Here is a 21,737-nt window from a genome sequence, read left to right as displayed (position 1 = left end):
ATGCCCGAGGGAGTGACGTGTGAGGCTGTGGCAGTAAGGCTGATGTCCTGGGAAGCCTGTCACACAGTGAGGATGTCATAGACCCCACCCAGCCCAGCTGGAAGCTGTGTGGCTTTCTCCTCCGGACTCCCTTCTCTCACCTTCTTGGGTTGTCTTAGCTTGGACTATGAAGAACTAGGCAGGTAGGTGGATTGCACAGTGGTGATTACTTGGGATTGAGATTCTCTGGCACTTCCGTATGTGATCTTAGGCAAGCCTCCCAATTCCTTTACATCCTCATGCTTTCTTCTGTAGGATGGGGGCGATATAACAATATCTACCTTGTAGATTTCCTGGGAAGTTAGGAGAGATTATGAGAGATAATCCATCTAAAGCATTTGACCCAGTGCTTGGCCCATAGTGTATAGCTTTTATTAACCGCAGTGTTGCATCTCAGGTTGTGTGGACCAGATCCACATCGAAAGGCTTTGGGTTGCAAACCTTTGGTGACTTGCCCAATGGCCTCCCCTACTGGTTAGGGTCAAGTGTGAGGGTCGGTTTGTCCTTTCTCCTACTAACAGAGAGAGCTGGAGAGAAACTCTAGCCAAGGAAGGTATAAGGTTAAAACCCCTGCCTCTTAAGAGAAGGCCACAAATAATTCACCTTCAGTCCAGATGAACATTTCCTTTCAGAAACCCCTCAAGGTTAATATTTATCTCATGAGATTGTTCTGAGGCTTAACGGAGATAATGTGTGTTAGCACACTTAAAATTTTACCCGGAACAGGGTAGATGCCATTAAGTGATACCTATCTTTGCAAAAATGTTTGCAATATCACATTAATTGAAAAGTTCACGAGATAAAATTGCCTATGCATGACAATGCCAGCAGTGTAAGTATATGGAAAAAAGACCGCGGAACAGAAATATACCAAAATGTTAAAACTTGCATGTGCTAGGTGGCTTTGGTTTGTGGGCGATCATTTCCTTTTCTTGTTTTCTAAATTTTATTTAATGGATGATTCCATCAGCCAGAGCCCTGGCAGGAAGCAGATGGCACATTCAAACTGGGCATTTCGAGGATATTTTATTAAAGGGACTTTTTTTTTTTTAAAAGGTACAGGCAGAGCTCAGTAGCAGCAACCGGTGAGGGTGCAGTTCTCAGGGGTGGTGAGAATGGGGTGCCATTACACCCACATCTGAAGGGGCCGGGGGAGGGAGGTGTTACAGGACCAGAGAGAGCCGTGTGGATGGGCCACCGGGCAGGAGCCGTGGCGCATGGCCGCCACTGGGGAGAGAGCTGGGAAGGAAAACCCTGACCTCACTCTCCACCATTCTCTGGGTCTCTTGCTGGTGCCTCCCACTGGCCAAACGGAACCAGAAGCCAGAATTCAGGGGCTCCCACGGAGGGGTCCACGTGGATCAGCTGCACAGGCACTGAGCAAGGAGGAGGACAGGGAGAGGCTTGGAGCGCAAACTGCAGATGTGCAGCACAATGAGGTTACTCAACTTTTATAATGACTGGTAGAGTCATAAATAGGGGAAAAAAGCCGTTTGCTACCCTCAGTGTTTTCACACATGCTCACACCTCCCTCCATCCTCCCAGCTCAGTGATCTCCGATTCTTCATAACCACGTTGTCCTCCGGGCTCCCACAGCACCTCGGGTTCCCCGCTAGTGCAGCCGTATTCACTGTGTGGTTTCAGCCTCGGTCCCTGACTCACCCAGGTGCCCACCCCACTGTAAGACCCTTGGGGCCTGGGATGGTGTTTTAAATCATTTTGCATTGCCCGTGCGCAGAGCATGAATGAGCGAGCAATCGGAGTGCAGATCTAATGCCTCTGTAAGGCTTGTAGATTGGACACAAAGCCCGGAGCGACCTGATCTTAACTGCAAGTGAATTCCCTGAGTAATTTAAGCTCTCTGCTTAGGGAATGAAGCTTCAGCCCTGTTTCCCTGGATGGGAGCTTGTTTTTTATCTGGCAAGCGTGGGCCTGTGGGCCTGTGAGCCTGCTGAGGGCCAGTCCTTAGAGGAGCAGGGACAGAGCCCCCTCTGACGGGGAGCCCTCCAGCCAGTCTAGGGCATCCCCTCAGGGAGGTCTGGCAGAGCCTTCTGGGGGGGGGGGGTGCTCCTGGTCTCTGTGGTTTCCCTATCACATCATAATTCACACGGCGCTGGCCTCCTGCTTTGGACTTCAACTTGAGATTCTGCTTGCTTCCTTTAGGACTCGAGTTAGTTTGGAGCCTGTCATTGTACCTGATATTTTGACTCTCTGTTTTAAATCCGAGGATGCTTGGAGGCCTGGAAGGATTTTTAGTCTTTTAGCAAATCTGTAAAAGTGACACTTAGGTGTACGTAATTCCAATAACTCAGAAGGAAGAAATGCTGGGAAAGGTATCACATGAAAAATGAAATGCCCCCACCCCCCCCGCCCCGCTCCCCCTTGCCTATCTCCTCCGTCCCACTTTGAATCCCTTCAGTGTTTCAGTGTTCTGGTTGTTGTCCAGCTAACTCGAACTGATCCTGTTAATGCTTTTATTTCTTGAGTTATCAAGTTTAAATTTTTTTTTTCAACGTTTATTTATTTTGGGGACAGAGAGAGACAGAGCATGAACGGGGGAGGGGCAGAGAGAGAGGGAGACACAGAATCGGAAACAGGCTCCAGGCTCTGAGCCATCAGCCCAGAGCCCGACGCGGGGCTCGAACTCACGGACCGCGAGATCGTGACCTGGCTGAAGTCGGACGCTTAACCGACTGCGCCACCCAGGCGCCCCGAGTTATCAAGTTTAAGTAACAGTTATTGAATTGCCCCTGTGCAAGATGAGGAATTTAGTGTACTGACGGTAATCCTTCTTCCGTACCCAGGATTCCTTCAGTTTCTGCTACTTAGCATATTTTTAATTTGGTCTTGCGCTGGATTACCTGCGTAATTTTCAGGGATAGACTTATACTTGTATTGCTTGATCCACAGGCCTTCTGTAGAATGTCTTGATTCTTCAGGTGCTTAGGATGAGGAAACTGTAGCTCTGAGCATCCCTTCATCTTTGCTCTCCAACTCCAGCTTGCAATACAATTTTATAACATTTATGTCATTTGAATTCTATTCTGTAATTGTAATCAATTCTGCTTTATCTATAGGATGATTGTTAAAATAAAAAACTGGTGTATAACTTTTATGATATAATGAATTTGTAGCTTCTAGTCTCTAAAACCAATATTTGGTATCTTATTTGGACCCATAGAGATGCGAATGGACTCTGATGTCACTGACCTTCTGTTTCATGAAGCAGAATGTCCTAAGTGTCAAGGTCAAGTGGACTTTTTCCCCTCTTCTGTCAGCTGCTCAAGCCATTTAGTCAGCTTCATACGTAAAATCTGGCTTTCTGAAGAGCTGTTGTTTTGATGGAATTTCTAGTTACCTTTCTTTTTTACCTATTAAGAAACCACTTGCTTAATCATATTCCTTGTGACAGAGAACTTAACTTACACTTGAAAGGTTTTTCTTAGGGCTCTCTGACTTCTAGTTCTTAGATCAATTGCTTTCTAAGCTGATCGTAGTGCAGTTATCCTGGATTTTTTTTTTACTGCACTCTTGGGTTTGGTACACTATGTTTTGGAATTCATGTGCCCACCATTTTTGAGAGTCTGTTTTCATTATTTGGAAGCATATACCCAAATAATTTTTTTTTTTGTAAAGAATCACTCAGTGTCTGCAAACCTTGCCATCATATTTGATTATTAGTAAAGCTTGAGAAAGATTGCACTGTAGCCAATTTTTCAACCAATTTTTCCATGCAACACAGTCTACTCGCTATATAGAAAAATTCTCAGCGTCAAGTATCTGGGGTATAAATTTCACAATGAAGGTTTGAATTGTTCCACATGTTACCAATTATGCATACTGATTTTATTAATTTATTAATTGAGTTAATTTTGCATACACAGGCTTTATTTCCACAGTCCAATTTTCCCGAGTCTACTTTTATTAAAAATATTTGATTCATCAATGTTTTTCAATTATAAGACAGTTTTACTGTGTGTGATTTATTTTTTCAGGTTTATTTGTGTTGATAATTTTTATAAAGTCCTCTTTTTTATTTATTTTTATTTTTATTTTTTATTTGAGAGAGAGAGAGAGCATGAGCGGGGAAGGGGGGCAGAGGGAGAGGGAAAGAGAATCTTAAGCGGTATCCGCCCTCAACACAGAACCCGATGTTGGGCTTCATCTAATGACCGTGAGAACATGACCTGAGCTGAAATCAAGAGTCAGACACTTAACCGACTGAGCCACCCAGGGTCCCCTAAAGTCCTCTTGTTCCTAGGTCAATTTTTGTAGTTTTCAATGTTACCTTTAACATGTGGCTCTTTAGTTATTTCCACGTCTATAACAAATTTTATTTATTTATTCATTTTTAATTCAAATTCAAGTTAGTTAGCATACAGTGTAGTCTTGGCGTCAGGAGTAGAACCCAGTGATTCATCTCTTATGTGTGACACCTAGTGCTCATCCCAAAAAGTGCCCTTCTTAATGCCCATCACCCATTTAACCCATCCCCCCACCAGCCTCCCCTACAACAACCCTCAGTTTGTTCTCTGTATTTAAGAGTCTCTTATGGTTTGCACCCCTCCCTGTTTTCATCTTATTTTTTTCCCTTTATGTTCATCTGTTGTTTTCTCAAATTCCACATATGAATGAAATCGTATGATATCTGTCTTTCTCTGACTGGCTTATTTTGGTTAGCATAATACACTCTAGTTCCGTCCATGTTGCTGCAAATGTCAAGAATTCATTCTTTTTCATTGCCAAGTGGTATTCCATTGTATATTATATATATACCACATCTTCTTTATCCATTCATCAGTCGATGGATGTTTGGACTGTTTCCATACTTTGGCTATTGTCAATAGTGCTGCTATAAACATTGGGGTGCATGTGCCCCTTTGAATCAGCATTTTTGTATCCTTTGGGTAAATTCCTAGTATTGCAATTGCTGGTTCGTAGGGTAGCTCTATTTTTAATTTTTTGAGGAACCTCCATACTGTTTTCCAGAGTGGCTGCAGCAGCTTGCATTCCCAACAGCAGTGCAAAAGGTTTCCCCTTTCTCAGCATCCTCGCCAACATCTGTTGTTTCCTGAGTTCATTTTAGCCATTCTGACAAGTGTGAGGTGCTATCTCATTGTGGTTTTGATTTGCATTTCCCTGATGATGAGTGATGTTGGGCATCTTTTCATGCATATATCTATCAACAATTTTAATGTGTGCAGTTTTTATTTTGTGTTACTTATTTCCATTAAGTCTCTTTTCTGCTAGAACCTGGGTGAAATATGCTTAGGGTCAGAACAACAGGGTCAGAGTATACAGTTTCTTCTTTAATAGTCTCCTTATTATGGTAGCAGTCCTGTATTGGATTCCTTGCGGTAACTTAGCGTAAGCTTTTGCCATCCAGGGTCTTTCTGGGCTCATCTATTTTCCAGGATCAACTAGCATCCATAGGCTGTTGACTGCAGAGGACTTCATCCCTGTCTCAAATGTCTTTCATGAGCTCCAGAACCAAATACAGTAGAGTCTCACATAGTCCCATTTTATTTATACAAATTCAATAATATATGTTTGTGAGAGAGCAGGAAGTGGAATGGAAGAGAAGAGGATTGGAGGGGTGGGAAGGGAGAGAGAGTAATTTAAACTGTGTGGCCAATTCCATCATCCAGGCATATCCATAAAGAGTTTAATGCTGAAAGGATGGGACAGAATGCTGTGAATCTAGGTTCCATGTGTCATTTCAGTTGACATATGACTCACACTGTGGGCATTGCATTACCCTTAGTGTGTTTAAAGACACATATGTTGCCTTTATCATGGCCCTTAAACACAACCTGACCACTCTGTTTGTGGATAACTGAAGGGTGACTGGTTCCGGCACTAGAAGCAAAACTGGCCGTGTTGACCTCGTTGGCCAGTGAGTTGGGATGTCTCTTCAGTATGGTGCCTTCTTGAGGGATTTCCAAGAGAAACTTGACTATGCTTTTTTTTTTCTCATATGCTATATTCAGAGGCTAACGTGTAAGCTATGATTGCCCTGTATTCAAATGCCTCCTGGCTCTCTCGACTTGCACGTTCATAAACAGCTTCAGCTTTATCTGTTTTAAACTCAATTTATTCCCCCAAAGCTTCTTCCTTCCTTAGTGCTCTCTGTCTGAGTGAGTGGCACCTCTGACCAAGCCATTGGCGCCCAAGCCGGGAACCTCAGCTCCTTCCTGTCCCTCGAATCTTTCCCTCACCATGGCTATTTCGAAAGCGACTCTCCAATCTACCCACTCCATTAGGTCATCCTCAGTGGTTGCGATCATTGCAACAATTTCTTCAGTTCTACCTCCTCACCTCTTTCAGCCCCTGTCCCAAGTCCTATCTATTCTCATCAGTAAGAGGGATTTTTTTTTTGAAACCCTGATAGTGTTACTCCTCTGTAACAACAACGACAACAACAACAACAACAACAACAACAACAACAACAACAACAGTAGCAACTCACTCTTTAGCAACCCCCCATTACCGTCAGGGTGAGGTCCATGGTTTTCACTAGGATTCTAGGGTCCCACATGCTCTCTCAATGCTGACTGGGGCCTTATCTGGCCATTTTACAATGGCAGATAGAACTTGTTGATGGACGTCATGTTCTTTTTCACCCACGGGTCACTGCATATGTTGCTTGTTTCCCCTACCATACTCTAATGTCCTCCTTTTTGCTTATCTATGTCCTATATCTCCTTCAGGTTTCAGCTGAGGCATTAAAGCTTTGGGAGACCATCCCTGATTCCCCAAGACTGGTTAGACGCCTAGCCCATGCACAGACATAGTACCCTCTCTTTCTCCCTATAACAGCATCTGTCTTACTCTTATAATTTCCTGCCTTTTATCTGTCTTCTCCACTTACAACAGGAGAGCATAACTTGTAGGACCAGGAGGAGGGACTGTTGTGTTTTTCCATTAGTGCCTACCACTGTTCTTAGAGCAGACACCACGCATGTGGTTGCTGAATGAACAAACCAGGGCTATGTTGGATTACTCGTAATTCTCTGGAGTGCCTTGGAAGTCAATCGTAGATTGGTATTCAGGTAAATAAGAAAGGAAGACGATGCATGGCATGGGAAGTAAAGGCATTTAACACGAGCCCTACTGCCTTTTCTCATAGCCTACTTTTTTGTTTCTTTAAATGTTTACTTATTTTTGAGAGAGAGCGAGAGAGCAAGAGCACAAGTGATCAGGGGAGGGGCAGAGAGAGAGGGAGACACATAATCCCAAGCAGGCTCCAGGCTCTGAGCTGTCAGCACAGAGCCCGATGCGGGGCTCAAACTCACCAACTGTGAGATCATGACCCGAGCTGAAGTTGGACGCTTAACCAACTGAGCCGCCCAGGTGCCCCTTTCAGAGCCTACTTTTAAACTTGAAGCTATAGAGAAAGTCCTTGTAGAAGGGTTGTCAGGGATAGGGGCCAGTACAGCTATTATCCCATGGTAGAGCCACCCCGTTAGTGTTGGCAAATCATGTCTGCTTTCTTGGATCCTTACTTCTGCCAGGTCTGGGTTTCAGAAGTAAGAGAGTTGGCATGGAATCAGAGGTGTTAGTGTAAATGTTCTTGCCTGTGTTTATGGCCTTTTTGTTTCCATTTCATCATATTTTAAGAACTTTGCTGACCAAATGTGAGAAGATGTGTGCACTTAATAGTTTTGATTTTGCAGCTCATACTTATGTCCCACTTGATTCCCTATTTTTTCCTCTCCTGTTCACACTATGGCCACTTAGTCACCATCTGCAGGCCCCATTTCAGTAGTTTAGCTGGTTCAGTCTTACTGTGTTGCTCAATGCTTGGGTCTCAATTTTAGAGACTGGGCTTCTTCTGCCCACTGTTCCTGAACTTAACTTTCCACTTATATCTAGGTCCTCCAGGAATGATGACCTGCTTTGGTCTTCCCTGCGCCCAGAATTCCTGCTGTATCCACAATGGTGGTCACCTCTGCTGGCCTGCCCCACAATCAGTGAGCTCCCAAGCCCCCTTACCTCACCCAATCTTATAGCTCCCCATGACATCACCCCCCTAAGGAGCAGAATTCCAGGGCAGGCTGTGTGATTTCTATCTTCCAGAGCTCTCTGAGGATCTGCTGCTTATCTCTGTCCCGAGGATGAAAATGGATGACAGGTGCTACCCAGTGATCTTTCCAGATGAACGAAATTTCCGTCCCTTCACTTCAGACACCCTGGCTACAATTGAGAAGCGGATTGCCATCCAAAAGGAGAAAAAGAAGTGCAAAGACCAGACACCAGCAGAACCCCAGCCTCGGCCTCAGCTTGACCTAAAGGTCTCCAGGAAGTTGCCCAAACTCTATGGCAACATTCCCCATGAGCTGATAGCAAGGCCCCTGGAAGACTTGGACCCGTTCTACAGAAATCATAAGGTAGTTGGATGGGGCTCTGGGGTGTTCTAGCCATGCAGTTATAACCGGTGTCACAAGAACCTCCAAACATTGATCTTGGGGTTTGCAGGGGTGTCTGTCCTCCTTTGCTATCACCACTTGTCATTGCCTCCATAGTCCTGAGACCCTCTTTCAGTCTTCATCTTCTCTCTGTAATGCATGTCTTGGCGAAGAAGAGAAGGTCCAGGGGGCAGCAGGAAAGTTAAAAGGAAAACGGAGAAAACATAAATGGTGTCAGGAAAGAGGACTGGACTAGCAGTCAGAAAAATTAGGTGGAGGCCATTTAAGTGACTGGCTTTTTGACTTTGGATAAATCCCTAATCCTCACTCTTCTAATCTGTAAAATGGGAATAAAGCATGCTTCCTACAACATGGACAGGCCATGGAAGCACTTATAAACTGTAAAGCATTGTACTGATATGAGAGATGAATATCACTGTCCAGGAACGTCCAATTCAGTAATAAGTTTTCCTTGAAAAACTCCCCAGCTATAGGCTTTTTAGGCTATTAAATGAGAATTCTGGAGGTTGGAACCGTACACCAACGTGATGCATAATAGAAGTTCAATAAGTGATGTTCAAGAATATGGTAATCAAGTGGGCAGGTGGAGATTTTGCATAAATCCCATGCCGATATGTGATAGGCTTGCTATTTAACCTACCTGAATATAGTTGTTGCAGGGAAATTCTAGTAAAAGTTCTTTAAAGGGGCTCCTAAGTGAGGAAATGTGAGCTCTGGGCTCCTCTGATGGCTGCTTGGAAGCCTGGGACAGTGAGGACGGTCCTCTGCAGACCATCCGGAAAAGCTCAGAAGACCTTGCCATAATAATCCCATTGTGTGATCCAGCAGCGAATGGAAAACCCACCTCACCAGACTGAGGGCAGAGAGGAAGGAAGTCTGGGTAGAAGTCCTAGAAATATGGGATGCTGAGACCATTCTCTGCTGGCAACCATGAGAAATCGATCTCTCCAGAGAAATATTGCCTGGTATGTTACCTTGCATTGGGACAGACTTAGGGTTACCAGACCAAATGGGAACTGTGTGTATAGAGGAAAGTGGGGTGTGAGTGGGAAAGACAAGAAAGAAGAAGAGAGATGAAGGAACGAAAACACCCCAATATTTCTCCTTCTTCTTATGCCCCAGAATCCCAGGGGCTTCTTGGAGGCAGAGTTGTTAAATGCGAATTGATTTCTGGAGGTCTTCTGCTTCAAGGCTGGAGCAGGTGGCAGCTTGGTATGCTGCAGACAGTCCTGGGAGGACAGGTTCTGTTCCAGCCTGGCTGAATGTTCTAGGACTATCTATCTCTTCTCAGCTTGGGCTCTCCCTTTAAATTAGAAGACACGATACTTTTTTAGAGCTCTGCACACCCATGACCCTGCATGGCTGGTATTCTCAGCAGTCATGTGAGGTATATGTAATAGTTAGCCCTCCACCTCATAAATGAGAATCCAAAGACTGGATGGGGAAGTGGATTATGACAGGCCAAGCAACCAGTAAGGGATGAAGCTGGGCCCTAAACCCAAGGGCTCTTTTGATAGTCTAAGGCCACTTCCTGTCTTTTGAAACTTCCATTTTGAAGAGCTACAGAGAAAGGGGTGGAGATATGTCAGCAAGAAGACAGAAGGAGCGGGTACCTATCATTTTAATAATTTAAACCCTGGTGAGTATAGTTAAATACACCATTAGCTGAAATATTTAAAGCAGTGAGAGATGGCATTAATAAAATATCAAGGGGCACAGAGACAGAGCCATATCATGCCACCTATTAATCTGGGGTGACCTGCCTCAAGGAGGGGTTTGCTCTCTGCCCTAAAATTGTCTTTCTAGCCGAAGGAAGGGCCCAGAATCCCTAAAGTGGGTCTTGGGCTCCTGAGCTCATAGCTTTCAAAGAAGCCTGTGGCCCATTTCCTTTTGTTATGGAGGCAACAGAAAATATCCTGCCCCATTTTTTCCTGCCGCCAGATGGCCAGCAGACAAGTAAGTTCCAGCAACTCAGCAAAGGGAGGTTGATGGTTGGCAGTGGCTGAAGTTCTGGTACCTCAGCCAAGGCAGCACCCACCCTGCTATATTAGGCCTTGGCGACAAGGCCTGTCTTTCCTGTATAAGAACATACTGGATTACATGCCAAGTAGTACTTTTGCAGATCTGAAAGGAGCAGAGACATGGGGAAACAGGAATGACCCTCATTCTGTGAAGGCTTTTGTAACCAACAGCCTTGGGGACATGTAAGGGGACAGCCAGATTATAGCTAAATGGAAAGAAGGAGGTTTCGGGGGGTTGATGTGAGACCCTGTGAGTGATGGGTTCTTCTGCAGGCACTGCCTCATTCCTAGGTCCCAGGAAGAATTGGGCACACGTCTGGTGTTGTCTTCAGTGGAGCCAGTGGGCATTTTGGATGGGACAGTGTACCACTTAGCAGATCTGTCCGGGGTTCGGCATCCCTAGACCTACCCACTAAAGACCAGTAGAGCCTCCAGTCGTTGTGACAAACAGCCAAAAACACCCACATGTATTTCCAGACGCCTTCCGTAGGGCCTACCCCCCTAGTTGGGAACCGGAGGAAGATTTGCTCATACATCAGTGGGGAGAATGGGAGAGCAAGTCTGGGAAGCTTGATGACTTTTTCTGTTGAAGATCCTCAAGGTTGGAATTGATCGGCAGACTATCTCGCGTAGAACTGCTCAGGTACAGCAACACAGACTCCCCGGATCCCTGACTGTTCTAACCTTTGTTACGAAGCTCTTATTTGTAATCAAAATAATTTAAAATAATCTGCTGAATGTGAATGTTCAATACTACTCCCCATCTCTTCAAGTTCCCTCCTAGTTCTTATCTCTCTAGTCGGAGATACAAGACGAAGGGTTTTGCTGGTGTCCAGAGTCACAGCGTGGGCTGGTTGGAAAGTGCCTCAGGCTAGAGGATGACAGTAGCCCAATCAGAAACTGTCATGATCATAATAAGCCAAGCCACGCCTCAGTCCGCGGTCCCACTGAATTTCCTCTGAATGAACTAACTCGCGATAAATATTGTTCCGTCACTGCATGTAATTCTTGTGGCATTTGTTTGCTTGTCTTCGCAGACGTTTATGGTGTTGAACAAAAAGAGGACCATCTATCGCTTCAGTGCCAATCGTGCCTTGTTCATATTTGGGCCTTTCAATCCAATCCGAAGTTTAGCCATTAGGATCTCAGTCCATTCATATCCTTTCGTTGCATCTTCCGCCAAGTCCAAGTCATGTGAAAAGTGCCAGAGCCCCAGACTGAGGGGAAGTAGCTGATTCTTGGAACCAATAATGGCAGAGTGCCTGCGGCTGCATGGCGGGGGCTGTGCTTTTACTGCGTGTGAACAAGGCTTGGCCCTGCCCTGGGATCCTGTGGCCTCAGAAGGAGACGGGCCAAAAGGCAGGCAATTTCTTCAGTGGGGTGGGCAGTTTGGGAGCGGTAGTGTGGAGAGGCACCGCTGTGCTTTGGAGGCATCCAGGGGGACTTCCCGGAGAAAGGAACATCTAAGTTGGGGCCCAGACAAAGGTGGCAAACCATCTACCCGTGCTCTGTATTTACCTGCTAACGGTGTTGTGTTGGACCTAGACAGAATTTATTTTTATTTTAATTTTTTTTTAACGTTTTATCTAATTTTTGAGACAGACAGAGAGCATGAACGGGGGAGGGGCAGAGAGAGAGGGAGACACAGAGCCATCAGCCCAGAGCCCGACGCGGGGCTCGAACTCACGGACCGCGAGATCGTGACCTGAGCTGAAGTCGGACGCTTAACCGACTGAGCCACCCAGGCGCCCCGGACCTAGACAGAATTTAAAGCTTTATGGAAACACTCTGTAATGTGGAAAGTCCAGATTTCTGGCTTCTTTTGAAAAACGGAACCTCTCTCAAGGCTCAGCCTATCGTCCTAGCTGGCAAAAATCTGTGTAGTGAGGAACCACTGCCTGTTTTAGAGGGGCCATGCAAGCTCTGCTTCACCACCTGTCCACCCCTATTTGTGGCCCATTTTACCCATTTAAAGGACTCCCGAGACTCTTAAGGCTTTGAGTTTGCAACCTCAGTCTTAAGGATAAAGATAGGAGGGGATTATTGAGCATTCCTGCTGTGTGCAGGGGGTGGTGGAAGATGCCAGGCAGTTTTAGACTGGGGGAGGTCAGAAAGACATGGACTGGTACATGTATTGAAGTACTGGGGGGATGGGAAGGAATAACTGATCAGGTTGGCTTCCCTAGAAGCAGAATCTGAGATGGGGATTCTTATTTATTTATTTATTTATTTAAAAAAAAATTTTTTTTTAATTTTTTTTTCAACGTTTTATTTATTTTTGGGACAGAGAGAGACAGAGCATGAACGGGGGAGGGGCAGAGAGAGAGAGGGAGACACAGAATCGGAAACAGGCTCCAGGCTCGGAGCCATCAGCCCAGAGCCCGATGCGGGGCTTGAACTCACGGACCGCGAGATCGTGACCTGGCTGAAGTCGGACGCTTAACCGACTGCGCCACCCAGGCGCCCCGGGGATTCTTATTTAATCCCCATCTTTAATATTATTATTATTTTTTAAATTTTTTAACGTTTATTTATTATTGAGAGACAGAGAGAGACAGAGCATGAGCAGGGGAGGGGCAGAGAGAAGGGGAGACCCAGAATCCGAAGCAGGCTCCAGGCCCCGAGCTGTCAGCACAGAGCCTGACGTGGGGCTCAAACCCACGAGCCGCGAGATCATGACCGGAGCCGAAGTCGGACACCGAACCGACTGAGCCACCCAGGCGCCCCCCGCCCCCATCTTTATTATTTAATTATTGAATACTAAATGATGGAGAGAAAGAGGAGCAAACAAGGATGGGGTCTCAGCTGAGCCCACATCAGCTGGAGTCCACCAGGAGCTCTAGAGCACCGATTACGTCGCAGAGGAAGCCCACCTGGAAGCGAGGGCCAGCTTTTCTCTACGTCTCAGTCAGTCAGACATGAGGGAGGGAGTTGTAGCCCTCCAGGTGAAGGGGCTGCCTTTTGGCTGAGGACAGTTCTTCAGGGGAGGGGACAGGTGTGGGCAGTTGCCCGCCAACACGCGCCGTCCGCAGACAGGTTGCACCTGCGGCCAATGGGGCCTGGAGGTAGGCCGCAGCCTCCACTGTGACGGATGACCCGGGCCACCCTGAAGTGTACCTGCCTTAACAGACAGCAGTTACATTGTTCAGCATGTTCATCATCTGCACCGTCATCATCAACTGCGTGTTCATGGCCACCGCCTGTGGGAAGGACAACAGCAACATATATACCGACAACGCCGAGTAAGTGTCCTGCGCTCATCCAACCTAAGGTTTGGAACAAATACGCCTAAACGACCTGTGATTAGATCAGAGTTCAGCTCTACAGAGAAAGACAAAGTCACCCATGATCCCAACTTCCCAGTGCAAATGTCGGAAGGGTCCCTTTTAGTTTGGTACACATATTTTTAACGATTATTTTTAAAGACCTCAAAAATAATAAGCAGCACACTTACAACTTTTATGTCTAGCTTTTAAGAGGTTTTCTTTGTGTTTGTAGAGGCTTTATAGGAATCTGCTTTTATGGTAATATAACATTCTATCAGGTGAATAAACCATAATTTACTTAACCGTTCTAGTATCTTACTCCTATAAATATCACTGCAACAAGCATCTTTTTTGCATAAAGCTACTTTTCTTTTCTTTTTTTTTTTAACATTTATTTATTTTTGAGACAGAGAGAGAGCATGAACAGGGGAGGGTCAGAGAAAGAGGGAGACACAGAATCTGAAACAGGCTCCAGGCTCTGAGCTGTCAGCACAGAGCCCGATGCGGGGCTCGAACCCACGGACCGCGAGATCGTGACCTGAGCCAAAGTCGGACGCTTAACCGACTGAGCCACCCAGGTGCCCCTAAAGCTACTTTTCAAAAATGATTACTTTTCTTAGGGTAGAGTCTTAGAAATGGGTTTACTAGATCAAAAGTACATTTCAATGCTTGAAAAACATATGGGGACAAAATGTTTTCCAAAAGGTTTGGGATAGTTGTTAACTTATAGAGTTAACAACATTTCCATTTCCCATGTATCATTTTTGCTTTTTCCCTGGCGAGTTGGAGTGAGTTCTTCCTATAATTAAAATATTAACTTTTCGTAATTTTTAGTTGGCTACCCAGTAAGGCAAGTTAATTTTTCAACTTAGAAAGTTCTATATTTTGATAAGTATTCTCTTATCAAAGAGAATGTTGTCCTAGTTTTTCTAATTGAACATATTTGCTGCTTTAGTCTTTCAGGAATATATTGAATAATTGAGAGAATAATAAGAAATCACTTATTTTATTCACATATTTTTATCCCATATTTAACTGTGTGACAGAAACCATCACAGTCAACATACAGAACGTACAGAACATTCCAGACACTCTAAAATTTCCACTTGGCAGTCAATCCCTTGACCCCCACTCGCAACCCCAGACAAATACTGATCTGCCTTCTGTCACTCTAGACCAGTATTGCCTTTTCTAGAATTTAATATAAATGGGCTCATATAATGTATATGATACCATATTTTCCTATCTGGCTTCTTCCACTTAGCATGTTTTGAGATGCACCCGTGCTGTTGTTTGTATCACTAGCTTTTCCCCTCCTTGGTGTTGAGTTGTATTCCTTTGTATGAGCATATCACAATTTGTTTTCCCATTCACCTGTTGATGGACATGTGGGTTGTTTCTAGTTTTGGGCCATTATGAATAAAGCTGCTAAGAACATTTCTGTATAAAAGTCTGTTTATGGGGATCACCTGGGTGACTGAGTCAGTTGAGCATCTGACTCTTGATTTGGGGTCAGGTCATGATCCCAGGGTCGTGAGACAGAGCCCCATGTTGGGCTCTGTGCTGGGTGAGGAACCTGCTTAAGATGCTGTCTCTTCCTCTGCCCTCTACCCTGCTCATGCTCTTTCTTTTTCTCTCTCTAAAAATTGAATTAATTAAGTAGGTAAGTAAAAGTCTTTTTGTAGATATATGTTTGCATTTCCCTTGGATAAATACGTAGGAGTGGAATTGCTGTGACATATGTGAAGTATATGAGTGAGTAACTTTGTAAGAAATGGCCAAACTTCTCCAAAGTGGCTGAACTGTTTTACATTCCTGCAATATATGAGGGTTTCAAAGTCTTTATTAATTTCATCCTTAATTTGCTCTTCTATTTCTAGCTTCTTAAGGTAGAAACTTAAATAGTTGGTTTTAGACCATTCTTCTTTTCTTGTACGATTGTATAAAGCTATAAATTTCCACTACGCACTGCTAAAGAAAGCTTCATCCCACAAATGTTGATATGTTGTGTTTTTATTACCTTTTGGGTAAACATTCCCTACTTCTTCTTATGATTACTTCTTTGTCCCATGTGTTATTTAGAAGTGTGTTTTTTTCCAAATATTTTATATTTTTCTAGTTGCCTTATTGTTAATGATTTCCAATTTAATTCTGTGGAAAGAATATACTCTGTAAGTTTTCAATCTTTTGAAATTAGGAGAAACTTATTTTATGGCTCTATGGGGAATGTTTCATGTGTACATGAAAAAATGTGGATTCTGCAGTTTGATATGATTGTCTGTAAATAGTCCTATTAGGTTAAGGTGGTTGATAGTGGCATTTATATATTTTATCCTTTTGCCATTTCAATTAGTACTTCTATGAATTACTGAGGAGAAGCTTGAAAGCTCCATCTATGATTGTGAGTTTGTCTATTATCCCTTCATTTTTGGCAAATTTTGCTTTATATATTTTTGCAGCACTATTATTAGGCACATACAGATTTATGGTTATTATATCTTTCTGATGTATGCATTCTTTTATCAGCATGAAATGCCCTTCTTTATCTTTAGTAATATTCCTTTTAGTATTTGTTTTGTCTGAGGTTAATACAGCTACTCCAGTTTTCTTAGGCTCATTGTTTGCATGGTATATCTTTTTCCATCCTTTTACTCTCAACCCATTTGTGTTTTTGTATTTAAAGTGTATCTCTTGTAAAGAGCACATAGTTGGTTTTTGTTTTTTATGCAGTCTATTTTCTAATCTCTGCCTTTTGATGGTATATTTATTTCATTTGCATTTAATGTAATTATGAATATGCTTAAATTCAGGTCTGCTGTTTTTCTATTGGTTTTCTGTTGCTCTCATCTGTTTTTTGTTCCTTTCCTCTTCTATTGTTCTTCCATTCCTACCTTCTTTTTTGTTAATCAGGTATATTTAGTATTTCATTTTAAATCTCTACTGTTTTTCTTTTAGATTTACTTCTTTGCATTACTTTTTAGTGATTGCTCCTTCTCTGTCGTTAAGTGGGACTTGGGTCTAGTTAAGGACAGTGAGCTTGGGGCTATGCCTTGAAGCAAGGGGCATGGATACTGCTGAGAATAGAAGTGATCCTGGGCAATATCACTGGGGAAAATGGTCTCCCCTTTAGATAGTTGGCTATTCCATGTGAGGAGCTAATTGAGGGTGGAGGAGTTGCTCATTATTTACTGCAGTGTCTCTGGAAGCCTTTGTAGTCAAAGTGTAGCTGAGCCTGCTCGGCTCTTCTAGTAGTGAGATGCAATGAGTCTTCTTTTTCCTATTAATGGAAACAGTGGCCCAATTGGATGCTAATCTGCTCAAAGGTCATTTTCACTACTAAAAGACCCATAAGGCAAAGATATGAAAAAACCCTTGTCTAGGCTGTAGGGAAGCTGCTGCTGTCTCCTGGTGGCATCTGTACTGACAATGGATGCATGAAAGTGAGGGTGGGAGGAGGAGGTTGAAAATGTTTTTACAAAAGAAGGCATGTGACTGGGTTATTAGGCCCATGGGGGGAGAGTTTCTCTAATTTTGTCAGTGTCCTTTGGTTAGAAAACTTTTAAATGGGAAATTGATTCCAGGTCTATAGCTCTCAGAGAATGAATGCCAAAGTGCCCTAGGATCAGGCGATGGTGTTCTCTTAACCTACCTGGACACCACCCATGGCCCTGATTGGATACCCTAACCATGCTTGACCTGACAGTGACACGCTCCAGAGGGCCTCATTTGCCTGGTGGGTTGGGATCTCTCTGTCACGGAGCTCCCAAGCCCTGTTCCTTGTGGTGGGCATGGCTGTACTCCATATCAGATATCATGGTTGGTCTGCCTGTCCCTCTATTGGCCAGGCTTCGGCTGCGAGTGGGAGGTGGGAGACCAGGTGGTTAGGTAGAAATGGCAGTCAAGGGCTGCTGTCTCATTTGCCTGAGACCTAGATGGAGATTTGCAAAATCCCACAAATCTGCAATTACAGCTTTTCCCAAAATACCCTTAACTTTGTAAATTATGCCTGGTTTTTTTAAACGGTATTTCAGGGCAGACATGAATTAATCTGCTGTGTTCTTTTGTCACCTAAAAGGTGATCAGCTTAGAAAAAAAAAAGGCTGAAGCAGAGAGCAGCTCATAACCATTTCTGCCCTTGGATTTGGCTACTTTGGATTTTTCAAGTTTCCAAGATCTTAGCTCTTTAGCTTTGTGGGCTGACAGTGGTTGGATGTTCTACCAGAAAAGGTCCATTTCTTTCACTGTGAACCAACAGATTGTTTGAATTGATCGTTTCTGTCCCCAAAGTGGAACCCGTTTGTGTGCGTGTGCCCACGTGCGCACGGACAGACCCAGCATTTTTGACAGACTGTTTTAATTGTGGTAAAATACACATTACATAAAATGTACCACGTTAACCACTTTTGAGTGGTATTAAGTACAGTCACATAGTTGTGCAACCAATTATCACCATCCGGCTCCAGAACTCTTTTCATTTTGCAAAACTGAAACTCTGTGCCTATTAAACACTAACTCCCCCCCAGTCCCTGGCAACCACCATTCTACCTTTGGTTGCTATGTATTTGACTGCTCTAGGCGCCTCACTTACGTGGAATAATACAGTATTTATCTTTTTGCACCTGGTTTATTTCCCTTAGCAGGATGACTTCAAGGTTCATCCACGTTGTAGCCTGGGTCAGGGTTTCCTTCCTTTTTAAGGCTGAATAATATTTTTTGGTATGTACCCCATTGATCTGTTTATCCATCAGTGGACATTAAGGGTTGTTTCCAACTCTCGGCTATTGTGAATAATGCTGCTGTGAACGTGCATGTACAATTATTTCTTTGAAGTCTTGCTTCAGTTCTTCTGTGTGAATGCCCACAAGTGGGATTGCTGGATCACATGGTAATTCTATTTTTAATTCTTTTGAAGAGCCTTCGTAGTGTTCTCCATGGCTGTTTGCATCATTTTACAGTACTGCACGAGAGTTTCTGTTTTTCTGCATCCTTACCAACACTTGTTATGTTCTGAGGCTTTTTTTTTTTTTGAAAGCAGCCATCCTAATGGGTATGAGGTGATATTTCACTGTGGTTTTGGTATACATTTCCCTGATGATTAGTGGTATTGAGCATCTTGTCGTGTGCTTGGTTGGCCATCTGGATGTCATCTTTGGAGAAACGTCTAATTCAAGTCATTTAGCCATTTTTAAATTAGGTTACTTGATTTGTGCTGTTTCTTTTTAAATTTAGTTTTTTAATTAAAATCTTCTTATGGAGATGTAATGACATCAATACTGTATTAGTTTCAGGTGTATAGTGATTCAAAGTTTATATACATTATGGAATGATCACCATAAGTCTAGTCACCATACAAAGTTCTACAGTGTTATTGACTGTAGTCCCCATGGTGTACATTACATCCTCATGTCTTATTTATCTTATAACTGAAAGATTGTACTTCTTAATCCCCTTCACCTATTTCATCCATCTCCCAACCCCCTCCCCTCTGGCAACCATCAGTTTGCTCTCCGTGTCTAGAAGTCTGTTTTGTTTTGTTTCGCTCTCTAGTTTCTACATAGACGTGAAATCATACAGTATCTGTCTTTCTGTGTCTGATTTTACTTAGCATGATACCCTCTAGTCTATCTTTGTTTTCATGAAGGGCAAGATTTCATTCTTTTTTAGGGTGGAATAATATTCCATTGTGTACATACGCCACATTTTCTTTACCCATTTATCCATTGATGGATACTTAGATTCCTTCCATATGTTGGCTATTGTAAGTAATGTTACAATGAACATGGCAATATGTGTACCTTTTCAAATTCGTGTTTTCACTTTCCTTGGATAAACACTCAGAAGTGGAATTACTGGATCATATGGTACTTCCATTTTTAATTTTTTTTTTTCAATGTTTATTTATTTTTGGGACAGAGAGAGACAGAGCATGAACGGGGGAGGGGCAGAGAGAGAGGGAGACACAGAATCGGAAACAGGCTCCAGGCTCTGAGCCATCAGCCCAGAGCCCGACGCGGGGCTCGAACTCACGGACCGCGAGATCGTGACCTGGCTGAAGTCGGACGCTTAACCGACTGCGCCACCCAGGCGCCCCTCCATTTTTAATTTTTGAAGGAACCTCCATATTGTTTTCCACAGTGGCTGCACCAATTTCCATTCCCATTAACAGTGCGCAAGGGTTCCTTTGCTGCGTCCCTGCCAGCACTTGTTTCTTTCTTGGCTTTTTGATAATATTCACTGCGACAGGTGTGAGGTAATATCTCACTGTGGTCCTGATTTGCATTTTCTTCATGATTAGTGATGTTGAATGTCTTTTCACATTCCTGTTGGCAATCCGTGTGTCTATTCAGGTCTTCTGCCCATTTTTAATCAGATTATTTGTTCACTTGATACTGAGCTGTATGAGTTTTTTTTTTTTAATATATTTTGGATGTTAACCCCCATGTGATATATCATTTGCAAATCTTCTCCCATTTAGTAGGTTGCCTTTTCAATTTTTTTTAATATTTATTTCTGAGAGAAAGAGAGAGAGAGAGAGAGAGACACAGACAGACAGATAGAGCACAAGTAGGGTGGAGCAGAGAAAGGGAGATGCAGAATCCCAAGCAGGCTCCAGGCTCTGAGCTGTCAGCCCAGAGCCAAACACTGGCGTGAGGGGCTCAAACTCGTGAACTGCGAGATCATGACCTGAGCCGAAGTTGTCATTGAGTCGAAGAATGTCATTGGGATTTTGATAGAAATTGTACTGAATCTGTAGATCACTTTGAGTGGTACAAACATCTTAACCGTATTAAGTCTTCTGATCCACGAACATGGGCTATGGAAAGATCCAGCTTGTAACCTTTTCGTTTATTCTGAGCCACCCAGGCACCCCTAGTAGGTTACCTTTTCATTTTGTTGATGTTTCCTTGGCTGTGCAAAAGCTTTTTACTTTGATGTAGCTCCGTTTGTTTATTTTTGCTTTTGTTATCCTTGTCTGGGGAGACAGAACCAAAAAAATATTCCTGAGACCAGTGTCAGAAAGCTTACCGCCCAAGTTTTTATCTAGGAATTTTATGGTTTGGTTCTTGCCTTTAAATCTTTAAGACATTTTAAGTTTGTTTTTGTGTATGGTGTGATTTTTTTGGTTGTTAAGTTGTGGGAGTTCTTTGTATTTTCTAGATATTAACCTCTCATCAGTAATATGATTTACAAATATTTTCTTCTTGAAGTTTTATAGTTTCGGCCCTTGCACTTAGCTATTTGGATATTTTGAGTTAATTTTTATACATGGCGTAAGGTAGGGGTCCAACTTCATTTTTTTGCATGTGGGTACTGAGCTTTCCCAGCGTTATTTGCTGAAAGGCTGTCCTTTTTCCATGGAATAGTCTTGGCATCTTTGTGGAAAATCATATGACCCTATATGTTAGGGCTTATTTCTGGGCTCTCTGCTCTATTCCAGTGTTCTATATGTCTGTGTTTATACAGGTACCACACTGTTTTGATTAGTTTAGCTTTGTGATAGGTTTTGATATAAGAAAATCTGAGACCTCCAAGTTTTTCAAGATAATTTTGGCTTTTCAAGGTCCCTTGAAATTTGGGGTCCTGAAATATGAATTCCAGGATGGATGTTTTTATGTTTGCAAAGAATGTCATTGGGATTTTGATAGAGATTGTACTGAATCTGTAGATCACTTTGAGTGGTACAAACATCCTAACTGTATTAAGTCTTCTGATCCATGAACATGGGCTATGGAAAGATCCAGCTTTTAACCTTTTCGTTTATTCTCCTTGTTTCTTTGCCATCATCCCCTTCTGTACATCAAAGTGACAATTCTAGAATAGTGATGGCAAAGTAGCAGTGACAACCCCCGTCCCAAGGCCCCAGGTTGCTAAAACAACTCTCACGAATGTGGCCATGGAACTAAGCACTGAACAGCAGCTTACAACTTTATCTGTGGGCCTGTTGCTTAGAAATTCTGACTACTAGAACTTGCTTACGATGC

General features: G+C 43.4%; 1 protein-coding gene across 1 annotated transcript in view; it reads left to right on the top strand.

Moving 5' to 3' along the window:
• The first annotated feature begins 7,975 nt into the window (after positions 1–7,975).
• Positions 7,976–21,737, top strand: part of SCN11A (sodium voltage-gated channel alpha subunit 11) — an 86,675-nt gene continuing 72,913 nt past the window's right edge. Inside the window, exons 1-4 of the mRNA XM_047875156.1 lie at positions 7,976–8,012; positions 8,119–8,429; positions 11,527–11,645; positions 13,630–13,731. Coding sequence (XP_047731112.1) covers positions 8,157–8,429; positions 11,527–11,645; positions 13,630–13,731 — 494 coding nt within the window. The 5' untranslated portion in view covers positions 7,976–8,012; positions 8,119–8,156. The remainder of the gene's footprint in view (positions 8,013–8,118; positions 8,430–11,526; positions 11,646–13,629; positions 13,732–21,737) is intronic.

Source organism: Prionailurus viverrinus, chromosome C2 (genome assembly GCF_022837055.1).
Source record: "Prionailurus viverrinus isolate Anna chromosome C2, UM_Priviv_1.0, whole genome shotgun sequence".
NCBI classification, from domain to species: domain Eukaryota; kingdom Metazoa; phylum Chordata; class Mammalia; order Carnivora; family Felidae; genus Prionailurus; species Prionailurus viverrinus.
The sequence above is the reverse complement of the archived record's forward strand: the minus strand, read 5'-3'. Positions and strand labels throughout refer to the sequence as shown.